This window comes from Pogoniulus pusillus, chromosome 20 (genome assembly GCF_015220805.1).
Source record: "Pogoniulus pusillus isolate bPogPus1 chromosome 20, bPogPus1.pri, whole genome shotgun sequence".
NCBI lineage: Eukaryota > Metazoa > Chordata > Aves > Piciformes > Lybiidae > Pogoniulus > Pogoniulus pusillus.
In genome coordinates, this window is record NC_087283.1 from 21,771,461 (window position 1) to 21,787,913 (window position 16,453).

A 16,453-nucleotide genomic window follows, 5' to 3' on the forward strand; every position below is an offset into this window, starting at 1 on the left:
TGGCAGCAGGCCAGGCCCCTGTGGCAGCGACTCAGCAGCTCTTGGCTCAGCTTCCAAGGTGCCACCTCTGGGCTCCTGCTGCCCTTGCTGCTGTGTCTGCCAGGTGGAGGTGGCTCAGCAGCTCTGCTTAGCTTCCAAGGTGCCACCTGCAGGCTCCTGCTGCCCTTGCTGCTGTTGTCTGCCAGCTGGAGGTGGCTCAGCAGCTCTGGCTTAGCTTCCAAGGTGCCACCTGTGGGCTCCTGCTGCCCTTGCTGCTGTTGTCTGCCAGCTGGAGGTGGCTCAGCAGCTGCTGTGGGAGCAGGAGCACAGAGGGCACTTGGCCTTGGCCAAGCCTGGCAGGCACAGGAGGTGCTGAAGGCTTTGAGAGCCTTTGCCTTTGGCACCTCCTGGTCCCATCGAAGTGACAAAAGACTCCAGATTAAGCCTTGGTCTGCCTGATGATCCTCCCCCACCTGCCTGTCCACGAGGGCAAGCTGAGGCTGGCACCTCTGCTGGTGGCTACTGCAGTGTGCCAACAGTAAGCCCCCAGCAACAGCTTCACTCCTGGCTGCTGTGTGGGCAGCAGCTCTGCCTGCTCTCTTTTAGCTGTGTGGTGACTCCTAGGGGAAGCAGCTCCTGCTGTTTGGGCCAGGGTTTGCTTCTCCCTGGGCAAAGGAGAGGAGGAGAAGCTAAAGCCAGCAGCTCAGCAGGGTTGGGGCTCTTGTTCTGCAGGATCTGAGCTTGCTTGGCTGAACTGAGGCAAAAAAAAAAGGGGTGTGGAAAATAAAGTGACCAATACTGAGAGTGACTCAAACTGGTCTGAGCTTGGCTGTCAGTGATGATTTTGAACCATTTCTAGGTTGGGTTGTGGTTCTGAAGGACTTGATCTACTGTGTGAGGTCTTGGAGGGAAGGAGGGAACTGACTCAAAGTGGCTGAGTTGAGTTTTTCCAAGTCAGGATGGCAAGAGAATGGGTTGGGGGTTGGAAGGGAGCTGAAAGCTCAGCCAGGGGGGCAGGGACCCAGCACAGGTCACACTCAAGGCCTCATCCAAGCTGGCATTGGACACCTCCAGGGAGGTTGTGGAGCACAGAAGCACCCAATGTGATCAAAGACAGCTTTGATGTCTTCTGTCCTTCCTCCTAGGATGGTTTTGAGGCTCCACTCAGCTCCTGAGACACAACTCAGCAAAGAAAAGAGCTGCACAAGAATCAGGCAGGGTTGGAAGGACCAGAAGGGTCAGGCAAGTTCCAACTCCCCTGCATGGTCAGGGACACCCTACCCTAGAGCTGGCTGCCCACAGCCTCATCCAACCTGGCCTCAAACACCTCCAGGGAGGTTGTGGAGCACAGAAGCACCCAATGTGATCAAAGATCACATTGGGTGCTTCTGTGCTCCACAACCTCCCTGGGCAACCTGTGCCAGTGTCTCACCACCCTCACCTGTGCCAGTCTCTCCCCACCCTCACTGCCAACAATTCCCTCCTCATCTCCCCTCTCCCTCTCCCAGCTCCAAGCCATTGTCTGTCCTCCTGCCACTCCCAACCCTTGTCCAAGTCCCTCCCCAGCTCTCCTGCCCCTTCAAGCCTGCTCCTGAGGTCTCCTTGGAGCCTTCTCCAAGCCCAAATCCAGCTCACTGCTGGAAGCAAACCTAAGCCCTGGGGAACACCACAAGCTTCCAAGCAGCACTGCCTCCCAACCTTCTGAGCTCTGCCCTTCAGGGCAGTGCCCATCCTCTGCCTCTGCTCAGCCCCAGAGCTCAGCACCAGGCAAAAGGAGGTTCATGTAAAGAAAATAACTTTTATTAGACAACTCCATCAAACCTTGAAAACAAAAACCACAGTGGCAAGGTAAACAGGACTCAACAGTTGAGGTCTTTTTTTTTCAGCAATGCAGAAACCTTTGGAAACTGAGAGCTCCAGGATTGCTTCCTGGTCCTCTTGTGGCATGAGTTAAGTCTCTTTCTAGCCCTTGTGGGCACTGACAGCTGGCATTAAGCCTGTGCCACCTCCACCTCTCCCTGTGCCACTGGTGCCTGTGTGGTTGGGTTGAGAGGTGCTAACTGCTTTCTGCTGCCCTGCAAAGAGAGGGAGGTGCTAAAAAGGACTCCCCAGGGCAGCAAAGGCAACCAGAACACCTCCGAGGTGGGCAGGGAAAGGCAGCTCAGGGTGGCTGTGAGCTTGGCCAAAGGCCAGGTCACAGCAGAGCTCTGCCAGGAGCAGGGGAAAGTGCAGCTGAGGAGATTCCTGCTCCATCTTCTTCCTCAGCCAAAGGAGGCAGCGCTGCACTCACAGCTCAGAGCTCAGGGAGGGGGGGGATGGGCACAGCAGGGAGCAGCAGCAACCCAGGGGGCTTGGCAGCAGGGAGCTCTGGCTCCCCCAAAGTGCTGATTTTCCATCTCCTCCCAGGAGAGGGATGTGGAGCCATGGCCACAGTAGGAGCTCTGATGGCACTGAATGGGCACCTGGGCACCTCTGTGCTCCACTTCCCACTGTGCCACTGCTGCCCACTGCTCCAAACATGCTGGGCACAGATGCTGCCACCACCACCCCACCCCCCCCAGCTCCTCAAACAAGCCACAAGGGTTAAGAGTGAAGTACCTGAAGAGGTGAAGCAAGCAGCCAGCCCTGCCAGCCCAAAAGCTGGGAGGGGAAGGGCCTGGCTGCTGCCACCAGGCCCATGCTGCAGCCTGACCTTGGTCCCCCATGCAGCTGGAGGCTGAGCCCCAGAGTGACACAAGGCAGCAGCTCCAAGCAGAGCCAGAGCCCTGTGGCAGGGCAGCTCCTAGCAAGGGCTCTCTGCTGGCTGCTCCAGACTCCCTGCTCCAGCTCTGCCTTCCCAGCAGGGGAAGAAGCCCAGAAGCTCCTCCTGGCTTCCTCCCCCTCTCCAGAGGAATTAGCTGCAGGAATTGCACAGGGAGAGAGTCAGAGCTGGCAGGGGGAGGGAGGGTCAGAGCCAGAGCTTAAGCTCAGCCCTGAGGCACTTGGAGGAATCACCTGAAGGAAAGAATTCAACCTAGCAATGAAACTGCTTTTATTAAACCAGAAGTGTTAAGCCAGGAGAATAAATTATTGCTATCATAGCCAGCTTCAGAGGGCAGGGGAGAGGCTGAGCCTCCAGCTGGGGGGAGGCTGAGCCTCCAGCTGGAAGGAGGATGAACTTCCAGCTGGAAGGAGGATGAAGTTCCAGCTGGAAGGAGGATGAAGTTCCAGCTGAAGGAGGCTAAACCTCAACTGGAAGGATCCTGAACCTCCAGCTGGAAGGATCCTAACCTCTAGCTGGAAGGAGGCTGAAGTTCCAGCTGGAAAGATCCTAACCTCTAGCTGGAAGGAGGCTGAACCTCCAGCTGGAAGCATCCTGAACCTCCAGGTGGAAGCATCTGAACCTCCAGGCTGGAAGGATCCTGAACCTCCAGCTGGAAGGAGGCTGAAGTTCCAGCTGGAAGCATCCTGACCTCCAGCTGGAAGGATCCTGAACCTCCAGCTGGAAGGATCCTGAACCTCCAGCTGAAAGGAGGCTTGAAGTTTCCACCTGGAAGGATCCTAACCTCCAGCTGGAAGGATCCTGAACCTCCAGCTGGAAGCATCCTGAACCTCCAGCTGGAAGGAGGCTGAAGTTCCACCTGGAAGGATCCTAACCTCCAGCTGGAAGGATCCTGAACCTCCAGCTGGAAGGATCCTAACCTCCAGCTGGAAGGAGGCTGAAGTTCCAGCTGGAAGGATCCTAACCTCCAGCTCCAGGAGAAGACAAACCCTGAAACATCAACCCTAACTTCTCTTAAATACCCCAAGGGTCTCTTCAAGCCCTTCCACAAACAGCTCTGAGAACAAAGCAGGACCAGAGACACTCAGAACAACAACAAAAAACATCTGTACAGCTCCAGAGAGGTCCAAACCATAGGGGGGGGAGGGTTTGGGGTTGGCTTTTTCTCCAAGCCTCTATGTTATTTATTAACTCATAAATATTAAGCTAAGGAATTTTGGCTGCCTCTAAGGTCCCATCCAACACCCGAAGCTATTACATGTGGCCAACAGGAGCCTTCCCTGGGGCTCTCCCCACCCCCCCCCAAACCCCAACCTCAACAGCCAGAGGCCCTCTGCAAGAGCTTGCTTATGTGTGAAAGACTTTCTCCTCGTGGTGAAGCTTCTCCCCTCCTGCTGGTCAGAGGCCTTGGGGTCTTCGTGGGGGGGGGTGGGGGGAGTGGGTTTGAAATGGCTCTCACACCTGGAAGACAGCATCGTGCAGTGGAGTTAGGGCAGCTGAGCTCCCCTGCTGGAGCAGGCTCTCCCCCCCAGCCACTCTGTCCTGGCCAGCAGGGATTCAGCAGCACACCTGGAAAAGCACCCAGGGCACAGCTGAGCTTCGGTGGGGAAAGGAGGAGAGGTGGCAGAGGAGGAGCTGGCAGGAGGAGCCTGGCAGGAGGAGAGCAGCTCTGCCTCACAGCTGCACCTCAGGACCGGCCCAGGGGCTGCCGTCCTTGCCCCCAGCAACTCCACTGCCTCTGGCCTCTGGCCAAGCCTTGTTTGTGTCTCCCACACAGGTGGGGCAGAGGTGCCACACAGAGCTGGCAGGCAGGAGCCTGGCAGGAGGAGCCTGGCAGGGGGAGCATAGCTCTGCCCTACAGCTGCACCTCAGGACCGGCCCAGGGGCTGCCTCCTTGCCCCCAGCAGCCACACTGCCTCTGGCCAAGCCTTCTTTGTGTCCCCCACACAGGTGGGGCAGAGGTGCCACACAGAGCTGGCAGAGCAGGAGCCTGGCAGGAGGAGCCTGGCAGGGGGAGAGCAGCTCTGTTCCACAGCTGCACCTCAGGACCGGCCCAGGAGCTGCCTCCTTGCCCCCAGCAACTCCACTGCCTCTGGCCAAGCCTTGTTTGTGTCCCCCACACAGGGAGGGGCAGAGGGTGCCAACACAGCTGGCAGGCAGGAGCCTGGCAGGGGGAGCCTGGCAGGAGGAGAGCAGCTCTGCCTCACAGCTGCACCTCAGGACTGGCCCAGGGGCTGCCTCCTTGCCCCCAGCAGCCACACTGCCTCTGGCCAAGCCTTCTTTGTGTCCCCCACACAGGAGGGGCAGAGGTGCCACACAGCTGGCAGGGCAGGAGCCTGGTAGGGGGAGCCTGGCAGGGGGAGAGCAGCTCTGCCTCACAGCTGCACCTCAGGACCGGCCCAGGGGCTGCCTCCTTGCCCCCAGCAGCTCCACTGCCTCTGGCCTCTGGCCAAGCCTTCTTTGTGTCCCCCACACAGGTGGGGCAGAGGTGCCACACAGAGCTGGCAGAGCAGGAGCCTGGCAGGAGGAGAGCAGCTCTGCCCCACAGCTGCACCTCAGGACCGGGCCCAGGGGCTACCTCCTTGCCCCCAGCAGCTCCACTGCCTCTGTGGCCTCTGGCAAAGCCTTCTTGTGTCCCCCCCTCCTAGAAAGGGTCTGGATCTTAAATGTTAACCACAGCTGGCAGAGTTGATCTGAACTCTGCCACCTGCAGCTCACAAGCCACAGGCCTGCACGCTTGGCACACCTCCAGAGTGCCAAAGCTGCCACCCCGTGCCCTGAGCACCCCTAGACCTGCCTGCCTCATCTTCACAGCCCTCTGCTCCCCCTCAGTCCCAGGCCAGAGAGAGAAAAGCTGAGGCAGAAGCAGGTCAGTTGGAGTGAGTGCCAAGGGCTGCCACCCACAGGTGCAAGAAGCAGTGCCCAGGGCCCCCTCAGCAGCCATCTCCCTGCAGGTGAGGCACCCTCCAGGGGGCAGGAGCAACATCTGGCAGCTCCCCTGGGACACACTGAGCATAACCTGGGAGAGGATCCTCTGCCTGTGCTGTGCAGAGCTTCAGAGGCAGCCCTGGGATAAAGCAGCTCAGGGACAAGCCCGGGGACAAGCCCAGGGACAAGCCCAGGGACAAGCCCAGGGACCTCCCCCCCACCAAGGCACTTCAGAGGGCAAAAGGAAGGGCAGGATTTTGGCCAGCAGGCACAGGGAGCAGATTAGTGGTTAGAGAGGTGGGCAGCACTCGGGGGGAAGCAGCCTGTGTGGCCACTGAGGACTAAGAGGTGCTCAAACCTCAGCTCCCTGGAGGGGACCTTGCTCCTTTTGCCTCTGCTTGAAGCAGCAGAGGCTTGCTCGAGGTGAGGGCTGTGCTGGAGCCATCCCCGTGGGAGCTGCTCTCCTCCGGGCAGGTGGAGCAGAGCCCCCAGAGGCTGGCCAGGAATGCGTGCGGCAAACTCCTCCCTGGGGAGGAGGTTCTGCTGCCAAAGCCGAGCAGCGCTCAGGAGCGCTGGGGGATGCCCTGCTGGGGGCTACTTACAACGACTGCGCTTCCTGAGGCGGGCAAGGTGTGCGGGGGGGGCTCACACCATGGTCGAGGGGCTTATGGTGACCTGGCCTGCTTTCTGCAGAGGAGAGAAGCCAGCGTTAGGGCAGGGTTAGAGCACAGCAGCACCAGGACGCAGCGGGAAGGGGCCGAGGGCCGGCGGGAAGCTAAGGCTGAGGTCTCCGAGCAGCAGATTCCTGCTCCTCCAGCTCCTCACGCCCCAGGAAAGACCCAGCCCTGCCGGGAAAGCAGCTGAGCAGCAGCAGCAGCAGCCGCAGCAGAGCCCAAGCCAGGCTCCCGCAGGCTCTGTGCGCATCCCCCCGCCCGCGGCAGCGCCACAGCTCCTGGCCCGCAGCCTCCAGCGCCGCAGGTCCCTCCCAGCGCCGCTCCTCGGGGCCAGCGAGCACCGCAGGGGAGGCTCTCACCAGAGAGAGGCTTTCCCCTGCCCCAGAGGAGCAGAGGCTGCGGGAGAGGGGAGGTCACTTCCCCACTGTCACCCCCAGCCCAAAAGCAGCATCTTCGGTTCCCCTGCGAGCGGCAGCGGCCGGGGCCGGGGGAGCGGCGGCGGCGGCAGGGAGAGGCAGAGCGAAGAGAGAGCTGCGGGCAGCAGCAGCAGCACTTACTGCAGAGATGTACTGGCTGCTGCCGGCCGCCGAACCTGGGCTTCTCCTCCCCGCCAGAGCGGCGCTGGGAGCCCAGCGGGGTGTAGGGTGGGAGAGCTCAGGTCCTCGCAGAAGCTCTCTTGAGGGATGCTGGAGACGCAGCCGCTGTCGGAGCCGCTGGAGCCGCTGCCCGACAGGCAGTGAGAGGACTCGGAGCTCTCGGTGGCTGCCAGGAGGAAAGGAAGAGAGTGATGAGCTTAAAGGGCCCTCCCAACCCAAAACCGTTCCCCGACCATCGTGGCCTGTGCCAGGGGATCTGCTGGCAGAGGCGTTTGGGCACGCCAGCCCCCAGATAAGGAGGGCTGAGGGAGGACCCTGGCCTCTCTACCGCTCCCTGCAAGGAGGCTGAGGGAGGACCCTGGCTCTCTACAGCTCCCTGCAAGGAGGCTGAGGGAGGACCTGGCTCTCTCAGCTCCCTGCAAGGAGGCTGAGGGAGGACCTGGCTCTCTACAGCTCCCTGCAAGGAGGCTGAGGGAGGACCTGGCTCTCTACAGCCCCCTGGAAGGAGGCTGAGGGAGGACCTGGCTCTCTACTGCTCCCTGCAAGGAGGCTGAGGGGGGACCTGGCTCTCTACAGCTCCCTGAAAGGAGGCTGAGGGAGGACCTGGCTCTCTACAGCTCCCTGCAAGGAGGCTGAGGAGGACCTGGCTCTCTACAGCTCCCTGAAAGGAGGCTGAGAGGGGACCTGGCTCTCTACAGCTCCCTGAAAGGAGGCTGAGGGAGGACCTGGCTCTCTACAGCTCCCTGGAAAGGAGGCTGAGGGAGGACCTGGCTCTCTACAGCTCCCTGAAAGGAGGCTGAGGGAGGACCCTGGCTCTCTACAGCTCCCTGGAAGGAGGCTGAGGGAGGACCTGGCTCTCTACAGCTCCCTGAAAGGAGGCTGAGGGAGGACCTGGCTCTCTACAGCTCCCTGGAAGGAGGCTGAGGGAGGACCTGGCTCTCTACAGCTCCCTGAAAGGAGGCTGAGGGAGGACCTGGCTCTCTACAGCTCCCTGAAAGGAGGCTGAGGGGGGACCTGGCTCTCTACAGCTCCCTGAAAGGAGGCTGAGGGAGGACCTGGCTCTCTACAGCTCCCTGCAAGGAGGCTGAGGGAGGACCTGGCTCTCTACAGCTCCCTGAAAGGAGGCTGAGGGAGGACCTGGCTCTCTACAGCTCCCTGAAAGGAGGCTGAGGGAGGACCTGGCTCTCTACAGCTCCCTGAAAGGAGGCTGAGGAGGACCTGGCTCTCTACAGCTCCCTGAAAGGAGGCTGAGGGAGGACCTGGCTCTCTACAGCCCCTGGAAGGAGGCTGAGGGAGGACCTGGCTCTCTACAGCTCCCTGCAAGGAGGCTGAGGGGGACCTGGCTCTCTACAGCTCCCTGAAAGGAGGCTGAGGGAGGACCTGGCTCTCTACAGCTCCCTGCAAGGAGGCTGAGGGAGGACCTGGCTCTCTACAGCTCCCTGAAAGGAGGCTGAGAGGGACCTGGCTCTCTACAGCTCCCTGAAAGGAGGCTGAGGGAGGACCTGGCTCTCTACAGCTCCCTGAAAGGAGGCTGAGGGAGGACCTGGCTCTCTACAGCTCCCTGAAAGGAGGCTGAGAGGGGACCTGGCTCTCTACAGCTCCCTGAAAGGAGGCTGAGGGAGGACCTGGCTCTCTACAGCTCCCTGGAAGGAGGCTGAGGAGGACCTGGCTCTCTACAGCTCCCTGAAAGGAGGCTGAGGGAGGACCTGGCTCTCTACAGCTCCCTGGAAGGAGGCTGAGGGAGGACCTGGCTCTCTACAGCTCCCTGAAAGGAGGCTGAGGGAGGACCTGGCTCTCTACAGCTCCCTGAAAGGAGGCTGAGAGGGGACCTGGCTCTCTACAGCTCCCTGAAAGGAGGCTGAGGGAGGACCTGGCTCTCTACAGCTCCCTGGAAGGAGGCTGAGGGAGGACCTGGCTCTCTACAGCTCCCTGAAAGGAGGCTGAGGGAGGACCTGGCTCTCTACAGCTCCCTGGAAGGAGGCTGAGGGAGGACCTGGCTCTCTACAGCTCCCTGGAAGGAGGCTGAGGGAGGACCTGGCTCTCTACAGCTCCCTGCAAGGAGGCTGAGGGAGGACCTGGCTCTCTACAGCCCCCTGGAAGGAGGCTGAGGGAGGACCTGGCTCTCTACTGCTCCCTGCAAGGAGGCTGAGGGGGACCTGGCTCTCTACAGCTCCCTGAAAGGAGGCTGAGGGAGGACCTGGCTCTCTACAGCTCCCTGCAAGGAGGCTGAGGGAGGACCTGGCTCTCTACAGCTCCCTGAAAGGAGGCTGAGGGAGGACCTGGCTCTCTACAGCTCCCTGAAAGGAGGCTGAGAGGGGACCTGGCTCTCTACAGCTCCCTGAAAGGAGGCTGAGGGAGGACCTGGCTCTCTACAGCTCCCTGGAAGGAGGCTGAGGGAGGACCTGGCTCTCTACAGCTCCCTGAAAGGAGGCTGAGGGAGGACCTGGCTCTCTACAGCTCCCTGCAAGGAGGCTGAGGGAGGACCTGGCTCTCTACAGCTCCCTGGAAGGAGGCTGAGGGAGGACCTGGCTCTCTACAGCTCCCTGAAAGGAGGCTGAGGGGGGACCTGGCTCTCTACAGCTCCCTGAAAGGAGGCTGAGGGAGGACCTGGCTCTCTACAGCTCCCTGCAAGGAGGCTGAGGGAGGACCTGGCTCTCTACAGCTCCCTGCAAGGAGGCTGAGGGAGGACCTGGCTCTCTGCAGCTCCCTGCAAGGAGGCTGAGGGAGGACCTGGCTCTCTACAGCTCCTGCCTGGGTCTCTCTTAAAGCCACAGGCAACAAAGACCACCCCAGGGAAGTGCCCCGGGAGGTGCTGGAGATGGGGGCAGGCTGGCCAGGGGAAGGCAAAAGGGCTCCCTGGACCCTGCTGGTGAGGGCAAGGGGGCAGAGCAGCTCAGAGCAGAGACAGAGGCCAGTATGTGGCACCGAGCCTCTGCCACGGGGACGCTTCAGACCCACGGGCACCTGCCCCCCGCCCCCGCCCCCGCCCCGTGAAAGCCAAGAGAGAGGCTGCGGCGGGCGGGGGGATGCGCACAGAGCCTGCGGGAGCCTGGCCTGGGCTCTGCTGCGGCTGCTGCTGCTGCTGCTCAGCTGCTTTCCCGGCAGGGCTGGGTCTTTCCTGGGGCGTGAGGAGCTGGAGGAGCAGGAATCTGCTGCTGGGAGACCTCAGCCTTAGCTCCCCGCCGGCCCTCGGCCCCTTCCCGCTGCGTCCTGGTGCTGCTGTGCTCTAACCCTGCCCTAACGCTGGCTTCTCTCCTCTGCAGAAAGCAGGCCAGGTCACCATAAGCCCCTCGACCATGGTGTGAGCCCCCCCCCGCACACCTTGCCCGCCTCAGGAAGCGCAGTCGTTGTAAGTAGCCCCCAGCAGGGCATCCCCCAGCGCTCCTGAGCGCTGCTCGGCTTTGGCAGCAGAACCTCCTCCCCAGGGAGGAGTTTGCCGCACGCATTCCTGGCCAGCCTCTGGGGGCTCTGCTCCACCTGCCCGGAGGAGAGCAGCTCCCACGGGGATGGCTCCAGCACAGCCCTCACCTCGAGCAAGCCTCTGCTGCTCCAAGCAGAGGCAAAAGGAGCAAGGTCCCCTCCAGGGAGCTGAGGTTTGAGCACCTCTTAGTCCTCAGTGGCCACACAGGCTGCTTCCCCCTGAGTGCTGCCCACCTCTCTAACCACTAATCTGCTCCCTGTGCCTGCTGGCCAAAATCCTGCCCTTCTTTTGCCCTCTGAAGTGCCTTGGTGGGGGGGAGGTCCCTGGGCTTGTCCCTGGGCTTGTCCCTGGGCTTGTCCCTGGGCTTGTCCCCGAGCTGCTTTATCCCAGGGCTGCCTCTGAAGCTCTGCACAGCACAGGCAGAGGATCCTCTCCCAGGTTATGCTCAGTGTGTCCCAGGGGAGCTGCCAGATGTTGCTCCTGCCCCCTGGAGGGTGCCTCACCTGCAGGGAGATGGCTGCTGAGGGGGCCCTGGGCACTGCTTCTTGCACCTGTGGGTGGCAGCCCTTGGCACCCACTCCAACTGAGCTGCTTCTGCCTCAGCTTTTCTCTCTCTGGCCTGGGACTGAGGGGGAGCAGAGGGCTGTGAAGATGAGGCAGGCAGGTCTAGGGGTGCTCCGGGCACGGGGTGGCAGCTTTGGCACTCTGGAGGAGTGCCAAGCATGCTTCAAGCAGAGGCAAAAGGAGCAAGGTCCCCTCCAGGGAGCTGAGGTTTGAGCACCTCTTAGTCCTCAGTGGCCACACAGGCTGCTTCCCCCCGAGTGCTGCCCACCTCTCTAACCACTAATCTGCTCCCTGTGCCTGCTGGCCCCGGGCAGCCCTCCCCTGGCACACGTACTCAGCGAGGGCTGGCTGCTGGTCTCATGCTCCAGCTCATCTTCCTCGATGCAGGCGCCGAGGTCGAAGGGGCGGGCGGGAGCCAGGACGCCTGGCAGCAGAGCCTGGTCCAGGTACATGTGGAGGTTGAGAGGTCCCAGCAAGGAGGAGGAGGAGGAAGAGGAGGAGGAAGGGCTGTAAGCAGCAGGGCTGCTGCCGGCGGAGAGCTGCGCCTGCGTCCTCTTGTAGGGGTTGGAATGGTCGAAGAGGGACACGGCGATGGAGGCTCTGGTCCTGGCGCCTGCGAGGATGCAGCCCAGAGCGGCTTCAGCGCCAGGCTTGGCCGGCTCAGGGCTGGGGGTGGGGCACGGGGAGGGGCAGGGCTGGCACCTACCTCTGCCCTTCATGATGTAGTCGATAGCACGGTCGTTGATGGCTGCCTCGCTGGGTTTGATGTCCAGGAAGGGTTTGTTGCCCACCCCCATGGAGACCATCTCCTGCATGCGGATTTCTGCGGAGGAGGAGGAGGAGGAGGAGGGAGAGGAGGAGGAAGAAGAAGAGAAGGAGGAGGAGGAGAGGGGGTGGAGGAGGAGGAGGAGGAGGAGGAGGAGGAGGAGGAGGAGGAGGAGAAAGAGGGAGGAGGAGGAGGAGAAAGAGGAGGAGGAGGAGGAGAAAGAGGAGGAGGAGGAGGAGAAAGAGGAGGAGGAGGAGGAGAAAGAGGAGGAGAAGAGGAGGAGGAGGAGGAGGAGGAGGAGGAGGAGGAGGAGGAGGAGGAGGAGGAGGAGGAGGAGGAGGAGGAGGAGGGAGGGAGGGAGGAGGAGGAGGAGGAGGAGGAGGAGGAGGAGGAGGAGGAGGAGGAGGAGGAGGAGGAGAGGAGGAGGAGGAGGAGGAAGGAGGAGGAGGAGGAGGAGGGGGGAGAAGAAGGAGGAGGAGGAGGAGAAGGAGGAGGAGAAGGAGAAGAGGAGGAGGAGAAGAAGGAGGAGGAGGAGGAGGAGAAGAAGGAGGAGGAGGAGGAGGGAGAGGAGGAGGAGGAGGAGGGGGAGGGAGAGGAGGAGGAGGAAGAGGAGGAGGACCCAAGGCCCTGGCATCAGCTTGGCCCAGCCCTCCCCGCGGGCAGCATGCAGCCCCCAGGCCAAAGCACAGCTGGGGCCAGGCTGCTTCTCAACCACCGAGCTTAGCTCCCCAGCCCCGAGGGGGCTCCGGGGACCAGCGGCCATGCCCTGCTCTGGCCAAGCAAGCAGCTGGCTGCGATGCCACCTGCCGGCAGCTGCCAAGCGGGAAGCCAGCGGCGGAGAGCAGGGACTCGGCCAGCCTGACTCAGGCAGCTGCCACTCCAGGGGGGACTTCTCAGGAGCACAGCTGATGCTCCCAGGGTTGGCATCTCCTGGCTCTCTCAGGGAGCCCAGGTGGGCGTCTGTAAGTCACCCAGAGCTTGGGACTGGTCACGTTCAAGCGTGCCCAGAGGAGGGCAACAAAGTCGGTGAGGAGCCTAGAGCACAGCAGCAGCTGAGGGCCCCGGGGGTGTTTAGCCTGGATAAAAGGAGGCTGAGGGGGGACCTGGCTCTCTACAGCCCCCTGGAAGGAGGCTGAGGGAGGACCTGGCTCTCTACAGCTCCCTGAAAGGAGGCTGAGGGAGGACCTGGCTCTCTACAACTCCCTGAAAGGAGGCTGAGGGGGGACCTGGCTCTCTACAGCTCCCTGAAAGGAGGCTGAGGGAGGACCTGGCTCTCTACAGCTCCCTGAAAGGAGGCTGAGGGAGGACCTGGCTCTCTACAGCTCCCTGAAAGGAGGCTGAGGGAGGACCTGGCTCTCTACAGCTCCCTGAAAGGAGGCTGAGGGAGGACCTGGCTCTCTACAGCTCTCTGAAAGGAGGCTGAGGGAGGACCTGGCTCTCTACAGCTCCCTGCAAGGAGGCTGAGGGGAGACCTGGCTCTCTACAGCTCCCTGAAAGGAGGCTGGGGTGAGAGGGGGCTCAGTCTCTTCCCCCCAGGCAACAAGCTGAGAGCAAGGAGATGGCCTCAAGTTGCCCCAGGGAAGCTTTAAGCTGGCCACGAGGAAGAATTTCTGCCCCAAAAGGCTCGGCAAGGCTTGGCCCAGGCTGCCCAGGGCAGTGCTGCAGTCCCCATTCCCTGGAGGGCTTTCAAAGCCGTGCTGAGGACCACGACCCCTTCCGATCTCCAAAGGTCTCTTCCAACCTCAAGTGACCCAGGGAGGGGCTGAGTGGCAGGAGAGGGCCATGCCCAGCCATGCCCAGCACATGCTCCTCAGGCTGCATGCCAGCAGAGAGCTCCAAACCTCCGGAGGGGCTCCCGCACCTCGGGCGGCAGAGACGCCCCGGGAAGGAGCCACACCTTTGTTGCGGGCTGCCTGCTGCCACAGGATCCTGGCGATGTCGCTGGTCCAGGCTTGCTTGGTGTCAGCCGAGCTGGCCTGCAGGACGTAGGTGTCGCTGGACTTGCGCCGCCGGAACCAGATCTCGAAGCGCAGACCGCTGTCGCCGCAGCTCTCCGTCAGCCCCACGTCTGCCGTCTGCGGGGCAGGCACAGACCACCAGCGGTGCTGGCCGAGAGAGGTTCTACTGCCCCCTGCCCGCCCCGACAATCGGCTCAGGCAGCAGCGAGCAAAGTGTGGCCAGCAGGTTGAGAGAGGTTCTGCTGCCCCCTGCCCACCCCAACAATCAGCTCAGGCAGCAGCGAGCAAAGTGTGGCCAGCAGGTTGAGAGAGGTTCTGCTGCCCCCTGCCCACCCCGACAATCGGCTCAGGCAGCAGCGAGCAAAGTGTGGCCAGCAGGGCGAGGGAGGTTCTGCTGCCCCCTGCCCACCCCAACAATCAGCTCAGGCAGCAGCAAGCAAAGTGTGGCCAGCAGGGCGAGGGAGGTTCTGCTGCCCCCTGCCCACCCCAACAATCAGCTCAGGCAGCAGCAAGCAAAGTGTGGCCAGCAGGGTGAGAGAGGTTCTGCTGCCCCCTGCCCGCCCCGACAATCGGCTCAGGCAGCAGCGAGCAAAGTGTGGCCAGCAGGGCTAAGGAGGTTGTCCTGTGCCTCTGCCCACCCAACAATCAGCTCAGGCAGCAGCGAGCAAAGTGTGGCCAGCAGGGCTAAGGAGGTTCTGCTGCCCCCTGCCCACCTCAACAATCAGCTCAGGCAGCAGCAAGCAAAGTGTGGCCAGCAGGGCTGAGGAGGTTGTCCTGTGCCTCTGCTGAGCTCAACAATCAGCTCAGGCAGCAGCAAGCAAAGTGTGGCCAGCAGGGCTAAGGAGGCTGTCCTGTGCCTCTGCCCACCTCGACAATCAACTCAGGCAGCAGCAAGCAAAGTGCGGCCAGCAGGGCTAAGGAGGTTGTCCTGTGCCTCTGCTGAGCTCAACAATCAGCTCAGGCAGCAGCAAGCAAAGTGTGGCCAGCAGGCTGAGAGAGGTTCTGCTGCCCCCTGCACACCCCAACAATCGGCTCAGGCAGCAGCAAGCAAAGTGTGGCCAGCAGGGCTAAGGAGGCTGTCCTGAACCTCTGCCCACCCCCAACAATCAGCTCAGGCAGCAGTAAGCAAAGTGTGGCCAGCAGGGCTAAGGAGGCTGTCCTGAACCTCTGCCCACCCCCAACAATCGGCTCAGGCAGCAGCAAGCAAAGTGTGGCCAGCAGGGCTAAGGAGGCTGTCCTGAACCTCTGCCCACCCCCAACAATCAGCTCAGGCAGCAGTAAGCAAAGTGTGGCCAGCAGGGCTAAGGAGGTTGTCCTGTGCCTCTGCCCACCCCAACAATCGGCTCAGGCAGCAGCGAGCAAAGTGTGGCCAGCAGGGCTAAGGAGACTGTCCTGAACCTCTGCTGAGCTCAACAATCAGCTCAGGCAGCAGCAAGCAAAGTCTGGCCTGACATGGACCCTGTGATGCTGTGCACAGGAGGAACTGCAGAGCTGCCCTTACCTTGATGGCTCAGGTCCCTTCCAGCCCCTGACACTGACTATGGGATGCTGTGCACAGGAGGAACTGCAGAGTTGCTCTTACCTTGATGGCTCAGGTCCCTTCAGCCCCTGACACTGACTTGGGATGCTGTGCACAGGAGGAACTGCAGAGCTGCCCTTACCTTGATGGCTCAGGTCCCTTCCAGCCCCTGACACTGACTATGGGATGCTGTGCACAGGAGGAACTGCAGAGCTGCCCTTACCTTGATGGCTCAGGTCCCTTCCAGTCCCTGACACTGACCTGCTGGGATGCTGTGCACAGGAGGAACTGCAGAGCTGCCCCTACCTTGATGGCTCAGGTCCCTTCCAGTCCCTGACACTGACTATGGGATGCTGTGCACAGGAGGAACTGCAGAGCTGCCCTTACCTTGATGGCTCAGGTCCCCATGACACTGACTCTGGGATGCTGTGCACAGGAGGAACTGCAGAGCTGCTCTTACCTTGATGGCTCAGGTCCCTTCCAGCCCCTGACACTGACTCTGGGATGCTGTGCACAGGAGGAACTGCAGAGCTGCCCTTACCTTGATGGCTCAGGTCCCTTCCAGCCCCTGACACTGACTCTGGGATGCTGTGCACAGGAGGAACTGCAGAGCTGCCCTTACTTTGATGGCTCAGGTCCCTTCCAGCCCCTGACACTGACTCTGGGATGCTGTGCACAGGAGGAACTGCAGAGCTGCCCTTACCTTGATGGATCTCTTGTAGATGTAGACATCAAAGCCACCCTCGATCCTCTTGGGCTTGCTGAAGAGGATCAGGTCCTCAAAGAGGAAGACATGTCTCTGGCACTTCCTCCTGCCCAGCCAGATGGTGAACTCGTCCTGCCTCACCAGCTGCCCCTGCTCCTTCAGGTTCACCTGCATGCAGGGGAAAAGCCTGCTAAGAGCCCAGGCAGCCTCAGGCTGGAGAGCAGGGGACCACATGGCTGTGGCCCAGCTGGTGAAGATGCAACAGCAGCTCCCTGCCATGTGAGAAGGGCTCTTGAAGAGGCAGGGCCATGTGGCACTGCCCTAGAAGCCATGCCAGGCTGGAAAGTGGCCCAGAGCTCAGGGCAGAGCTGCACCTCTCCCCGAGGCACAGCCTGCACCCAGAGCCCTGCTGTCACCCTCTGCAGATGTGGGACAAGCCTGTGGGGTGGTGACTGCAGCCAGAGCATTACCACAAGGGGAATGGGAGAGATGAAGAGGGAAGGAGCCTGTCAAACTGCCAGGGCAGGCAGGCAGCTCTCCCTTCTTCCTCCACCCTAAGCCTTGGGGTTTCTCCTGCTCCA

The 16,453-nt window shown here is 61.7% G+C and overlaps 1 protein-coding gene and 1 long non-coding RNA gene across 2 annotated transcripts in view; one reads left to right on the plus strand and one right to left on the minus strand.

Moving 5' to 3' along the window:
- Positions 1-10: 10 nt before the first annotated feature.
- LOC135184619 (uncharacterized) lies at positions 11-545 on the plus strand. Its single transcript, XR_010306108.1, has 2 exons — positions 11-71; positions 153-545. It is a non-coding gene; the product is annotated as an uncharacterized LOC135184619 (long non-coding RNA).
- A 1,212-nt stretch (positions 546-1,757) lies between these two features.
- PLEKHG4 (pleckstrin homology and RhoGEF domain containing G4) overlaps positions 1,758-16,453 on the minus strand; it is a 119,732-nt gene continuing 105,036 nt past the window's right edge. Inside the window, exons 18-24 of the mRNA XM_064159814.1 lie at positions 15,870-16,040; positions 13,587-13,764; positions 11,630-11,746; positions 11,258-11,536; positions 6,900-7,104; positions 3,509-4,201; positions 1,758-3,210 (exon numbers count right to left, since the gene is read on the minus strand). Coding sequence (XP_064015884.1) covers positions 3,967-4,201; positions 6,900-7,104; positions 11,258-11,536; positions 11,630-11,746; positions 13,587-13,764; positions 15,870-16,040 — 1,185 coding nt within the window. The 3' untranslated portion in view covers positions 1,758-3,210; positions 3,509-3,966. The remainder of the gene's footprint in view (positions 3,211-3,508; positions 4,202-6,899; positions 7,105-11,257; positions 11,537-11,629; positions 11,747-13,586; positions 13,765-15,869; positions 16,041-16,453) is intronic.